Here is a 15,905-nt window from a genome sequence, read left to right as displayed (position 1 = left end):
ATATCGGAAGGCAAAGATCGAAAATCGAAAGATCTTAAGTCGAAAGATAAAAAAGGGTGCATGGTAAACGGTACATACTCACGTACTTACTCACTTAATTTGCGCGAGCAGGATACAACAGGAACAAGAGGAACAGGCTTTTGCTCTAGTATTCTGCGCGCGCACATTAATACGGGAGGAAAAGCCTGTTCCTCTTGTTCCTATTGTATCGTGCTCGTGCAAATTAAGTGAGTATGTACCGTTTACCATGCACCCTTTTTTTTGATCTCTCAAATTAAGATCTTTCGATTTTCGATGTTTGCCTTCCGATCTTTGCCTTCCGATATTTGCGTTTTCGGTAATTTCAAATTCCGGCCCGTGAGGTAGAAAAGTGTACTAAATTGTGTATTGGGCGAATTTTCTATTGAAAATTCGTTGTTACAGAAACAGGGTGGCACCACTGTTCGTAGGGAAACCACGCAATCAAAGATCACATCCAGAGAAATGTAATAATAATAGAAGGGCCCTTACGAATAAATAATTGTTGTCAATATTACGCGGCACGTCTCTATAAATACGCTACAACGCACGGAATACAATCGGATCAATTTACTTATAAAAATGTATCCCATGTTGTTTATTGTGTGTTTTTGAATGCATTGTGCATTCAAAAACCGTTGTTTTTACCGTCGCTTGCCCATCTTGCGAGTAATATAAACAAACAGAGATGTTTTTATCAGACAGACGTCGAGCACCAAGCATCAAATACGACTGATGCTAAAATTATTTAGGATTGTCTGTGGACAATCGTCATTTGACAACAATATGACGCCGAAAGCCACTTCTATTAATATAGCCATATTAGCCAGCAGTTTGGCTCAATGGTAGCGTATATATTTAGCACCACTGAGAACAATGGCTCGAGTCGTCAAACTGCTGCAATCAGAGTTTGCCAATTTTATCTGATCATTGTTGAAACGGTTCCTGAAAATTGGTAATATATCATTTCCTGTTGTCTCAAATCTGTGTGTATAATTTGTAGAAATTATGCACAGTAATCTGAAATCTATAGACATCTCTATAATTTCGTGTTTATTATGTGTATAAAAATTGTAATAATAATTGTGCACAAAATCTAAAAATAATCCATAGATGTCTCTATGATATTTCTGTACTTTATTAATTATTATATTATATGTATTCTGATTGTATTCTATGTAATGTTGTATTCTGACCGTTATCGTATACTCGTCGCATTGGAGCGATCTGTAATGACGAGTGTACATTGATTGTAATAAATAAATAACATTTCTCTGATCACATCCCACAGCTATAGTATTGTTACGTACGCCGCGGATTAAGCGAATAGAATCCCAAAGACTATGTGACCGTTCAAGGGTTATCTGTTATCGGATTAACTATGTAAGTGCTTGCACTTACTTCCAGGATTATATCTGGACTCTAAGCGCATTTAGGCCAAACCATGACCGTTATTAGTTATTTCTCAGAATCGGTACGGGGAGACCCAATGTCGTGGAAATACATATCCGAATACGTGACTATACCACAGGTAAACAGATTAGACGTCCTGAGAGATCTACCCTTTATAAGGCGGTACGTAGGTGATATCATGCATTCTGGACGGAGCAGTGACAGTGCGTGTATCTCCTGAATCATCAATAAATGTTGTGATACGACTGTTGGCCTTTTACTTGGATCCTCCACCCACCCCTACGCAACAGTATGTAAACCTCGTGCAATTTATGTAATTCTGGAAATAATGTGCATTCGGAACATTGTATGTCGGTTGACCCGCTTCACGCCGCACAACCCCCCACGACTTTCAATTAGTTTTACAGGCGAGGCTTGCATAATACAATTGAAACGGTCGCGGGGGTGGAAGCGCAGGTGTTAAATCACGTCCGGCAACGTGCGAGTTGGCTGGCTTCGCGCCGCACATAAATTTATTTAAATGTGAAAACTTGTGCAAATGGCCGCAGAGTAGACGCTGCAGCATGTTGCCACTTGGCAAACGCACCGGAGCCACTATCGCGCTGACGTCACACACGGCAGTGCTGCCAACTGGCGATTGTATACATGTGTACACCAATACACGACTCTCGCAGCGCACGTGTACACAATTTTACACCATCGCCACGCTAATTACAATACTAAAAACCGTGTGCCTGAGCGGAAAAAGTTTCCACTGTAATATGCGCCGATCGTTAGAGCGCTTGCCAAATTGCCAAATGAAGAAATTGCCCGCCGACGACGTTTATGTCGCTTCAGATTAGTGTATGTAGCGCGCTAGTGGGTTAAATTTGCACTAAAATGCAATTTTGAATTAAAAACCCCGTTGAATCAAAAGAGTTAAAGCGATTATATCCATAAATTCGGTTATGGGGGTAGGGCGGGTGAGACGACTGTGTCGGTAATTCACAACTATTTATTTCGACAGCCGGGAAGGAAATATATGCTTACCGGTGAAGCACTGACCAACCGATGGTTTTACGGCCAGTACTTCGGGGCTACCATAGTGTGATTGCATGTAGGATTCAATTCGGACACGTGATGCATGCCAATGAGATGCACCGTTGCTTGATCGTGGCATTACGCAACGTACCAACCGAAATATATGTACACTCGACCCAAGCATACCAACCTAATTATTTAAAGTGTCCTCTTCTGGATTTTAAAATTAAAACCTATGACAATGATCATTTATTTATTTTAAACAGACCATTGTGGCATAACAGGAATTCCTAAAGCGCCACAATGGTCAAAAAATATAGCACAAAAAAGAAAAAAAAACAAAATAACAATTAAACATAAACATAAATACATTCATACATAAACATAAAAAATAGCATTTATAATAACAGATAAAGTAAAAATATCAAATAAAATATAGCATAAGGAATGCCTTGCACCTACAGCCAGTTTCAATAAATATGTAAGAAACAACTACAAATACAAAACATCCCTGTAAGGCCCAAATGGAAGAGAGTTAATCAAAATTTCACTCATAAATCACAATCAATCATGAAAACAATGATGAGCGCAGACTACCAGATAAATGGGTTAGAGTAATTTCCGACAATTTACGCTCACTAAGGTGGAAAATATCACATTCAGTCTCGGCAGCAACGATTTCATTAAGAAGTCGGATAGCTCTTGGAATAGGAGCCATTCGAAAAAGGACTGTGCGGGCAGAAGGTACAGCCAGCAAATGATGATGTCTACCACGCACATAGTGATTAGGGACATAAAGTCCCAACTGCTCCAGCAACAACGGGCATGACGTATTACCACGTAAGAGCAGGAGAACGAAACGAATGATATAGTAATTAGTCGGTTTATACTGGAGTTGGTGGCATCAAATAAAAAAAAATTTGTAAAACCACGTTAGACTAATGCTTAGACCTCACTAGGCGGAACTGTACTGCAGCAACGCAGCGCGGCCGAACATTGTTTGCATGAAATTGTGTGCGATAGAACGCACTTCGAGTAGCCTGACACTTTCTTCAAAGTTGTATTTTGTACCAACTCTTATATGCTGCACTGCGTCGCTGCAGCGCAGTGTCGCCTAGTGTGGTCAGACCTTAAATAGAACGTTGAGTACATATTTTTAAAGAACCGTAAGTGATGTACTATTTTATTTGTTTTGTAGTTCTCACCATATTGTGCAGTTTACATTAAATAAGATGTGGCATGTGAACATAAAAAATAAATAATTTTTGTTTTATTTGACATTAGAAATTAAAACTTAAGTCACTTGTAAATGGCGGTCTTTGTTCAGCGCGCTCCCTCAATTTGGTTTTTACGCCCTAACTATGATTATTGACAAGTCATCTGCATGAGTGATATCTTAAAAGAATGGGTAATAAGCAGGCATATTTTTAAAAAGGTTAACCTCTCAAGCTTAATTTAGTTTTTTCTTAAATACATAAAAATATCAGTTTTTTCCTGTTTGCCAAATTTTTGAAAACTTATCGTGCCTGTAATATTTTTTCTGTTGACATGGATGATTGTATTTGTTTTTATTTGATTAAATAAACACTAGGAAACAAATAATATACCAATAGACAATTACTAATATACCAATTTTAACTTGGGCAGTATTAGCTGTGAGATTTTGGTATTTTTTCCCTAAGACTTTGTGCTGAGGAGCACATTAGTATGTGTGTGAGGGCAGTGGCGTAACTAGGAAAATTGGGCCTGCATGCAAATATTAGAAAAAGGCCCCCTTTAGTATTTTTGTTATAAAACTTAAATGGGTAATTAGCTCACATAATTTAAATGTTATTTTTCCTCGCCTTCAAAGTCGCAAAGTATGCAATTACATATTTCAAAGACATTCTATTTTAACATCGTTTTTATAGATAATTGCGGACAATTTATATTACTATACCATTACGGACTAAAATATTGAATGTCGTGAGAAGAAGTACATATGGGTGAAAATTCGACACGCAATGTGTTGCGTATCAAATTTGGAGCATAACATTTTAAATTGTGTTCCCTCTGAGTCATATGAATAATTTTAAGGAGACTTTCAAGATTTTTATTTGAAAAATATTTAGTATTTTTATTTGAAAACCTTTTGGGCCACTAAATCTAAAAGGCTTGCATGCACCGCATGCCCGTGGGCCATAGTATTTATGCGCCTGATGTGAGGCTCAAAATGTTCTAAATTATATGAGCTATCAACCCAAAAAGGCCTTACACTTAGCTTCTTAACACCTGTATATGTATATTTTTTATTTTTTCTATTTTATTATTTACAGTTTTGTCATAGAAACATTACGCAATTGCTTCAAGGCATAGATTTTAAAACTTTATTCTAATAATGCACTCGATGATATTTCACTAGTATTATATAATATGTACATATACGTATATAATATCGCTATTTTGTCTGTGTGTCTGTGTGTGTGTATCTGCGAAAAAAGTTCGCCGTACTATAATAGTCGTTTAGATTCGACATATGTACATATGCACGTCACAGCTAAACCACTGCCAACAAAATAATACGAATATAATAACGAAAGAAAAAAAACTCGTATGTATGTATACTGTTTGCTACAATGTTTCCTCTAGGCAAGTCTCTAGGCATTTAGCGCCATCTATTGAAAATTTATTTAATTAATTAATATTTCTATTGGTGTTTTATATTGTTTATATGAAAGTAGGTAGGTAGTTTTTACCATTTTTTTTATATTAAACAATTAAATATAAATATTAAATTAAATATATTTAAAAGGTATTTGATAACAATTCATGCGGATCGCATGCGGTTCGAACACAGAACCGACACGTTTCTTTTAATTTTTTTTACATATCTCTTCTATCTTTCACTTCACTAGCGATTCAGTTTTTTCCTACAAACTTCCTTATTTAATAACTTAATATGCCAACACCCATGGGATGATATTTCATCGCGTACAACACTATGTAGTATACATATCTTTATATATTAAAAAAATGAATGTTTTTTTGTCTGTCTGTCTCGTATAGGCTCCTAAACCACTCAACTGATTACGATAGAACTTTCAGGATTTGTTTTATGCATGTCCGGGAAGCTTACTGTAAAAAAATCGCCCAAAAACGGGAACGAAAACGGGAAAAACGGGAATGAGTGGCATTGCAACGCAATCATTTCAAATGTTTTCGCGTCGTGAACTGCGTTGTTAGGGTAAAATAAATAAACAATTGAATAATTTCAAATGTGTTCGCTGCCTGCATTTTTCCGACAAATGGGAACGGGAACGAGAACGAGAACGGGAACGGGAACGCAACGGGAACATGAACGGGAATTACCTGCGCTATTGTGGCATTGCAGCGCATGCCGGGTTCAGCTAGTCTAATATATTGTAACGTATGCGTAAAAGGAGCCACCATCTTAATCGGTTTTGAGGAGTATCTCCAGGCTTAAGTGCAAGTCGGCTAACAATGGAGACACCGAATTGACTTGGTCGGTAAGTGGTTCCCGCTATAGTTCTCAGAACTGACAGCACGAGACCGTGAGACTGCATATCTGGTACATGACTATAGAAATAAGTAAAAAAACGCGTCGAGGAGGATGCAGTGAGCGCCCTGCCCTTTATAAGCTGGTACTTAGGCCATATGAAGGCATTCTGGACGGAGCACTGGCAGTGCGTGGATCTCTTTAATCACCCAATAAATGCTGTGAAGCGACTTTGGCCTTTTATTTGGATCCTCCACCCACTCCTACGCAACAATATAATTTCGAAAGAGACTTTGTATGTTTGTAAGGCTTAAAGGTTTGTTGGGAGCATCGAAAACAAATCAAAGTTTCTATGACGACGATATCGATATCGTCGAATATTATTTTTTTTTCGATTCAAATAAATTTAATAAAAAACAAATGAATATTTACTATTAGATTCGCCATGTTTAAGCTGTTTATATTACAAATACCGACGATTGACATGATTCCTGCTATGCTTGAGAGTGCAGAGGCGTAGACAGCGTGCACTAGGTTTGCAGTATGCATCATGCAGGAGAAAGAAGAGGCAGAACGCGACCGAGATAAAAGAAGTCGGACTTCGTAAAGTGATGAGAGCCTAGATGGCTATCCTGGCTGCCACCCTTGAGCAATACTTAACTAGTAGCCGGGTGGTAGCTGAAGAGGAGGGGGGTTTTAGTGGGTAAAAATCCCACACTACCACCGGAATTAAACACGTTGGTGGTGTCTTCCAGAAGATTTCCTCCCGCCGGAAAAAAAAATTACAAATACCGAGCGAAGCCGGGTAAAACAACTAGTATATAATATATATCGATGCGGTGCAAACGATCGACAAGGGCCAGACAGACTGAACCACAAATTAACGACACGTGTACCTTATGCGTGCGCACTGCTCGCACTTACACTAAGCGAAATCTACCTGAAGTCCCGACAAACACCAACCCTGTATACGTTCTATGCTTCTGAAACTTTAGTTCCGAATTTTGCCTTATTAAACTCGCCAGAAAGATCCAACTCAATTTTAATAATTACCATTTTAATAATTGCATCTGTGCACATCGAAAGGTTACTCGTCATCTGATGTGCAATCTATCATTCGTGAAGTCGAAAATTGTGTTTAAAGCAGCCATCCATTTAATCTATGGTTCAGTCTGTCTGGCGCTTGTCGATCGTTTGCACTAAACCCAATATATATAGAATATAATATAATCCAAAAAAATTTTATATATCTTAAAATCAAAATAAAGACCTCGATATATGTACATACATAGGTACCCATATACATATATGTACATATGTTACACCGAATCCATGAAATTGTCTATTACAAGCATTCGGCAAGAGAATTGCCGAATGCGTGAAAAATGCAAGCACGTTACCCAGTTCACGGATTCCGTAAATTCTTTGCCGAATGCGTGAACTGGACAGCGTGTTATATTATAACCAAGTGTCAAAGTGACAGCTGAATAAGGATGTTTAATTTACATATTATTATGTATAATATGACTATATACATATGTTTCACTGGCATTAATTTATGTATAAGTCATATGAGATGATCGAAACATATGTATGTAGTCATATTATACATAATAATATGTAAATTAAACATCCTCATTCAGCTGTCACTTTGACACTTGTCCACGCTGTCCAGTTCTAAAAAACAACACCGGAGCGCTGCTGTCTATTTGCCGACTCCATGCTTTGAGCAGACAAATTCTTGCCGAATACACGCATTCGCTAAAGAATTTACGGAATCCGTGAACTGGGCAACATGCTTGCATTTTTCACGCATTCGGCCATTCTCTTGCCGAATGCGTGTAATAGACAATTTCACGGATTCGGTGTAACACATATACATATGTATAGGTATAGTATACATGTATTATCTCGAGAGGGGGATAGATTCGATCTGGCGTCCCCAATGTCAACGTTCGAAATGTGCTGATTCGATATGCTCCAGTGACGTCACGGGTCGCGAGAAGAGGCTGTTGTCGCCTTCAGATAATTAAGTCACAAGGCCAAAGTACTCAATGCTGCGCCTTGACTCGCGACTTCCAATCGATAGCGGACGAGATGGAGGAGTCCGCTGAAACCACCACTCGCTCATATCACAATAGGGACGACAATAAAGCACAAGCTTTTCTTCTCTCCGTTTGTGTTTTTTTTTTTCTCCATTTTCATTTTTATTATCGTTTCAGCTCACACATTGTGACCCAATTTTTCAGACACATGAAATGAAAAGGAAGCGCGCGGGTGGACACGGAGTCCATCTGGTTGAACACAGGTCGCCGGCCTCCACCTCTCATCCTCTCGGTTTTTTTTTTTTTTTTTAAGTAGAATATTATGCTTCGTCCGCTTAATTAAACGAGCCGAGCTGAAAACTCAGTGGGTTCGCAATTTGCCACACGTGAAACAACAACAACAAGGGAAAACGAATGGTTATTATTAAATGTGTGTGACCTTTCAAAAACTAGCCAAACGACCTGAATGAATAACCTTTCGCGTTTTTCGTTTCGCTGAAGTCGCCTACGATTTATTATCATAATATCGAGATTGAAATATGAAGATGAATTTGGTGGTTTGAATCAATTTCGGATTTATTTTTAATTCAATGAAAATATGTATGTATGGACACGGTCTGGTCGTTATAGAAAGGTCTTGGGTTCAAATGCTGTTATGTGGGAGTTGAAAAGTGAGGACGATTCTTTCAAAAGGGTAAATGGCAGTCTATGTATAGTTGGCTACTTGAATTTTAGACAAAAAATCTCAATGTAATATGTATATAATTTCGAACGAAGGTTTGGGTGGGAGCATCGAAAACAAATCAAAGTTTCTATGACGACTATATTGATATCGTTGAATATTATTTTTTTTTATTCAAATAAATTTAATAAAAAAACAAATGAATGTTTACTATTACATTAGCCATGTTTAAGCGGTTTATATTACAAATACCGAACGAAGCCGGGTAAAACCACTAGTAATCAATAATCTAACCCAGGAGGGGTTGGGAGATTGGCTCTCTATGTATATTATAGTTCATGTAGAAAAGGAGTCCATGTATCAGTTTTGAATATAAATGCATTAGCAACAACTACTTTTCCTATAACCCAGAAGAAGTTTCACTTTTTCTGGAAGAAATAGAAAGCCCATTCGTGGAACAATTTAACAACTTGGAATTCTCTCAATTCTCAAATGTAAAATTCAAAAAAGTTCTGAAATTTAGAAAATTTCCTCCTCATTCATTTTCATGCCTTTCTACTAATTCCACGTAAATATGACATATGCTTTTAATGAAAATATAACAAGTAACAAGATATAACAAGTGATAGATAGACGTTTAACCACTTTATCGCCATAAGCTCACCGGTGCGCGCCCCATAGAGGATCGCCAAAAGGGCAAAAGCCATAATTTTAGTTTCTTTAAAATATTTAATCAAATCCATATTTTTCGTTAGTTTGTTATTTATTTATTTAATTTATTATTTTAAAATAATAACAACAATAAAATGGCCAGTGTGACCTGACAGGTTGCCCCAAAGCGTCACACCGGTCTTTTCAAGGGGTATTGTATATTCAAGAGGTATTGTCAAGGGTTGGCACTAAACACAGATAACCAGCAGCATAGCTCGGTCGTTAAGCTTCTGCTTAGCGTCTTAGGTTCGATCCCATGACCTGACCTCGATTGAAAATAATTTTTCTGAGTATATCTGTAATGCTCCTGGTCAGACCTGGATATTTGTGACTCCAGGTCGATCGTTTCCTATCAGAGTGTGCCAATTTTCTCTGATTTCATTGTTGAAACGGTTCCCGGTAAAATTGGCTAAATATCCTTCCTACCTACTATGTCACCACTATTTGAGATTGATTAATGTACAATAAAATTTATGTACAATTCATAGATGTCTCGTAAATTTGCGAGTTTTTCAGTGTTTTTCGTAATTCAGTGACTTGTATAATAATAATAAAAAAAATGCTGCAATGTTTTTAATTGGCCAGGAAGGCGCATTGGGGTTACCTGTAAGGCCTTCCTGGTATATATGTTAAAAATAAATAAATAATAAATAATAAAGTAATCGATTTTCTTCGAAAGAAAATATCAATTATTCATTTATAAATGATAATGAATTATGTTACTATTTATTTTAAAATGTGAATAATTACGATTAGTTTCATTTTATTCGTTTTTCAAATAGAATAATGTAATTTCATGTGACGCAGATTCTTTACGAGATGTGTCATTGCGGACGAAACACACGTGTTTCTTTTATTGCTAACACGTGCGATAGTAATAATTTATTAGCGATAATCGGTTGATTTGTTGTGATTTTAACTATTTTTGTCTCAAGCTTTCTTCGTGACTTGTTGTATACATTTTTTATTGATCTATTGTGTGGTTAATAGAACCTTAATCTTTAAATGGTGAGCAGAAACTATTATATTTCGTGTGTTTGATTATACATTTAGCGAGTATTGTAAAGAGCACAATACTTCATCTATCAATACTATATATGTAAAGTAAAAAGCAGTTGACTCGAATTTTTATGAAGGTACTTATTAGGCTGTATAAAAAACCAGTCGTTCTTTCTCAGTTCAAAAATAAAACACATCAAAAGGCGTGTCAACAGAAACGAGAGCATTTTCACGTCGCCGCTTTCAGCCGAATGGTTCACTTGAAAGGCTGAAAATAATACACGGGACTAGTATTTTTCGGGTCATTCGCTCTTTATTGGATATTAATTATTTACAGCGGAGAGAAGCAACAGGGTGTATATTGGCTGGATATAATTGATTAAGCTTTTGCGCGGACGTGGAAATGAACCGGAAAAAGTCACACAAACGGAGGAGATATTTCAAAATGGAGGCTCGATAGTCAAAGTTCACAATGCGATGTGATGATGATAATATTTGGCGTTGTTCGTTTGTACAAGTCAGACGGTGGGCATCGCTCAAAGTACATGCGCATAAAACCTATGTATTAACACACAATAATCCGTGCTATCGTATATAATATTTGTCTAATGCGTGCGTGCGTGCGTACGTGCGTGTGTACCAAGTACTCGCTGTTAACATCATGCTCCGTCTCTCTTTCTCCCCTTGGAATCGTATATCCTGTAAAGAGACGCAGCATATCACTTCGTTCGCATGTTGGGCCGACAAAAACAAAAGTTTTTTAATCAAAAATATTGATGTTTAATAAATTATTAATTCCATTGATCCGAATTGCGATATCTTACCGAGTTTTACACATACATACAAACGCAACTTGTTTATTTATTTGTAGATTTTTTTTATTTCGTTTTTTAACGCATCGAATTCCATATTTTTTTTAAATACGTGGGTAGAAAGTTGTTGAAAATCTGTTATTATTCACAAACGGAGTGATTTATTTATAATATTTTAATGCGACCACTGTTTTTTGATCATATTGTTAATCAGGTATTTGCGACGATACTTATTGACTATGTATTGTGTATTGACGGTTTAAGTTCGTTTAAATAATTAAATTATTAGTTTAATTGGATTGGAAAAACCTGATATTAAATTTGGGTATCACAAACGATAGCATAGCGATGCACCAAATAAACGTAAACAGCAGTACGAAAAATATTCTTTGGTACATTCTATATGGACATATTCATGTGTCCCGTAATATGTACGTGACGTAGACTTAACAACAGTAACCGACAGTATCTATTCATATCATACAACATTACATGTCACCGTGACGTATCAAACAAAACTGGTTTTATTTGGACATTGTGGAAATATTCACGCATAATGTGATGTCATAGTGACGAGTGGCACGTGTACTAATGAAAGTGCTCATGCGTATATGATTATTTTAGAAACGTCATATTGTGACAATATTGAATCGATGATACGACGCAAGCAATATTGCACCGCATCGTCGCGCTCTGTAATTTAATGTAAGCCGATTTTGCTTTGCACTTGGCCAAAACAAGTCCGAACGTGCTGAAACGTGTGCTGTTGTATATTATCAATAGAAGTAGTCTTTTCCGTACACTGATGTGCCGGAATATTTCCGTACGGTGCTGAAAAAATATCTTTGCGAAAACTACATATGTATGTGATATGAGCCGTTATATTTGAAAGTTGCAAAAGTCCACTTTCTTCATTTCGAGAAATATTTTTTAAAAATTGTTTTACGTTTAACAAATTATAAAAATACTGCTGGCCTGTAATACGGTTGTTTTGCTTTTCCGAGATTCTGGATATATCGTATTAAAATAAGTGATAACCATTTGTGAATTAAGTCAAACAGAAATAGTGTTTTTGGAACTGAAAATTGGACTTTCAAATATAACGTATAGTGAAAACCGGATAAAGACGCAAATAGATAGAGCTAAACGATCGAGCAAACTTTAGCTGTGAGGGCCGATTTTCACGCCATTGGGGGTCAACCGAGTATGCGGAGAAGGACGCCATCCGAGTCCGTCAGGATGCACGTGTACTGTGTACTGTACCGTTGTAATATCAACGTGCAAAATACTAGTACATATGTATGTGGGTAGTAATTTACCTTGTTGGAACGTAGGGTGACTTTGCCGCCACAACGTGCGCAGCAACGTGTGTGGCAATAGTTGCACACGTGGCCAACACCGTCGGCAAACTTGGTCTTCAGGCAGATGTGACACGTGGCGTCCAGTTCGATACCAGCCCGCTTCTGCTGCTCTGATCTTTGCCTGATCGTATCCTCCAGGATGGCCACTTCGTCTTGCTTGCGCCTGTAATAAGAAAGTTTCGAGTTAGAAGGCTCGGAAGTTTGTCGGTTTCATGATATTGGGGAGGAAAATTGGGTCAGCGGAAATATGGCAGTTTCCTGAATAGCTTTAGTTGAAAATTAATAAAATTTCTACTCTAGCAACGATCCTATCCGATATGTGCATCTGTGTTAATAACTGCACACAGATGCACACATTCATCCGTATGCATGTTTGCATCATAAAAGTTTTGCAATTTTTACATACCTCCTTTAGGTTTCACTTACGATTACAATTCAGGAAAAAGTTTGCCTCTTATCCGATCGTTTTCATACTTTGCCATATTGTTCATTTTGGTCATCAATATAAGTAAATGGAGCCTCCGCCATTACGATAGAGATAAAATATCGTATAAGAAGCATTTCAGGTCCGAAGGTTTTTAATCTCGGTGACAGTTGATAGTCATTAATTTTATACATAGATGGCGGTAGTAAATAAAAAATATTGGTGTTTTTATTCAAAATAATAATTTTATATACACATTATTATCAGATCAAATTGAAATTGAAGTTGTGGCCTCATTTTGAGAGTTGTTGTAAACAAAATTAATAATCTAAAGATTCTATAAGATTCCCGGCGCACTAGCATGCGCTGTATATTATTGGTGTATTTTTTAATAATTTGTTTCAAGTGTAGTTGGTCCACTGTAGAAAAAAACTTAGTGTGAAATCACACAGGAAGGATCGCGGCACATGGCTATTTTTAGATACTTTAAAACATGCAAAAAAAATTTGACATGCCTTGCACATATCACACACCGTCCCAAAATCACCCCCTGGATTGTTTTCGGTAAAATTGTATCCTTGCTTGACAGTGATCGATAACGGTATATCCCATATTTGAAGAAATACAGGAGAACCCCCACAGCGGGGAGCCAAGCACACGGCGTGCCGTTCTTCCCTGTGTGATTTCGCCCTTATTCTGTTGTGTTAACAATGTTATACACCACCCAACGTGTCTTATTTTAGTCTACCGCCTATTTCTCCTGACAACCAAATCCTACATATGTATAATAAATAATTATGAATAATATCAACAACTTACTTTTTTATATTAAAAATGTATTAATGTAAATATTTCAATATGTATACGAAACACGAACTCAAAATTAACAAAAAATCAAAGTCAAATTCTACCAACCGCTATACGCACGAACAATGTTGTATTTCTTGACCAAAATGCAATTCGAAACTGAAACGAAATGTAATTGCTCATCGCGGGTCAAGTGGGAGGTGAATGCGATAGCATGTGTACATTTTACGTATACATAATATACTATACACATAGACATTGTCACTGAGACTGGCTATACTAAATTTTAATCCAAAAGTGCAAAGCATATTCAAATATAAAATAAACAAGTGAAGGGGAGGGAGTCTCAGCCAGAAGCATTGTCATACAAAATAAATTAATATGATTATTAAATTTTATTTATCAATCCTCAATCCCTCCTCCCAACTCATTTGATGATTCAAACGCCATTTTCACCGTTGATAATAGGCCACGATAATAAAAAAAGTTGAGAAAACTGGAAAAGTTGAATTTAAATCCGGGAAAAGTTACCCGATCGCGGTAGTCGGGAGAAGACACATCGCCAAATCCTCGGTAGTGAACGACATTTTGGCGCAACCGCGGTCGTCACACTGAAAGTTTTCTCGCTTCGTTACCCCAGGAAAAAGGTCGCACGTCACGGCTTATTCCAGGGGTATCGCGAGGTGTCACTTTTCTTTTCTGGAAAATTCTTCAGTCTGTATAAACAGTCCCCTACAGACAGAATTTTATCAACCGAGTTCAGGTCACATATTGTGACATTTTATGTCAGCTAAGTATATGAATTATATGACAGACGTTTTGAATATATATATATATATATATATATATATATATATATATATATATATATATATATATATACATAGTTTTATTATACATATGTATATGGACATACATACATATGTGTGATATAGATCTACTGATGTGTCTAGAAAAAAACAGTAATCACTGAAAGTAACCGTCGCCTTTCTATCAAACCGTCCCACCGTTGTTGTCAAACGTTTTGTCGATGAAATTTGGTCTATTTTTAAAAGCTTTTTTCTATATAAATATATCTACACAATACATTATCATGACAAAAGGATCGAAATAAATACGTAACCACATCAAATAGGTGTTTACATATTTTAGAAGTTCTGTGGACTGAAAATTAAAGAAAAAAGTGATAAATCTAAATCACAATTACAAATTGTATTACCGGTTTTCCGATTTTGCCATCTCAAGGTTTTTATTTTCAATGCCACAATAACGCATACAATTCCCGTTCCCGTTCCCATTTGTCGGAAAAATGCAAGCAGCGAACACATTTGAAATTATTGCATTGCAATGACACTCATTACCGTTTTTCCCGTTTCCGTTTCCGTTTTTTCCCGTTTTTTTTTACAGTAATCTTCCCGGACATGCATACAACAAATTCTGAAAGTTCCATTGTAATCGGTTCAGTGGTTTAGAAGCCTATTCGAGACACACACAGACATTAATTTTTATATATATAAATTTTTAAGTAGGTACATATCAGCCAGCAGTTTGGCTTAGTGGTAGCGTATATATTTAGCACCACTGAGGTCAAAGGTTCGAGTCCTCGCCACTGCTGGTTAGATTTGGGGGTTTTGTGACTCCAAATAGATCGTTTCTCTATCAGAGTTTGCCAATTTTATCTGATCATTGCTGAAACGGTTCCTGAAAATTGATATTAGATCTGATCCTGTTGTCACAAAAATCTGCCTGTGTATAATTTGTAATAATTATACACAGTAATCTGAAATCTATAGATATCTCTATAGACATCTCTATAATTTCGTATTTATTATATGTATAAAAATTGTATACAAAAAAAATCTAAAAATAATCCAAAGATGTCTCTATGACTATTATTTCTGATTAATTGTTATATGCTATATATTCTGATTGTATATGTATGAATTACTGTATTTCTGATTGTTTATGTATTCTGTATTTCGTTAACGTACACCCGTCGCATTGGAGCAAATCTGTAATGGCGAGTGTATATTGATTTGTAACAATAAAATAAAATATAAAGGCATTTAATTTATTAAGTACATATACATGCATATTATTGCATTAAAAATCGATGC

The 15,905-nt window shown here is 36.5% G+C and overlaps 1 protein-coding gene across 1 annotated transcript in view; it reads right to left on the bottom strand.

Annotated features, from left to right (window-relative positions):
* Positions 1-15,905, bottom strand: part of Rim (Rab3 interacting molecule) — a 70,662-nt gene that overhangs the window by 46,718 nt on the left and 8,039 nt on the right. The window contains exon 2 of the mRNA XM_077438714.1: positions 12,516-12,720. Coding sequence (XP_077294840.1) covers positions 12,516-12,720 — 205 coding nt within the window. The remainder of the gene's footprint in view (positions 1-12,515; positions 12,721-15,905) is intronic.

Source organism: Arctopsyche grandis, chromosome 9, assembly GCF_051622035.1.
Source record: "Arctopsyche grandis isolate Sample6627 chromosome 9, ASM5162203v2, whole genome shotgun sequence".
In the NCBI taxonomy this organism is placed as follows: Eukaryota; Metazoa; Arthropoda; class Insecta; order Trichoptera; family Hydropsychidae; genus Arctopsyche; species Arctopsyche grandis.
Note: the sequence above shows the minus strand (reverse complement) of the source record. Positions and strands in the feature narration are given on the sequence as shown.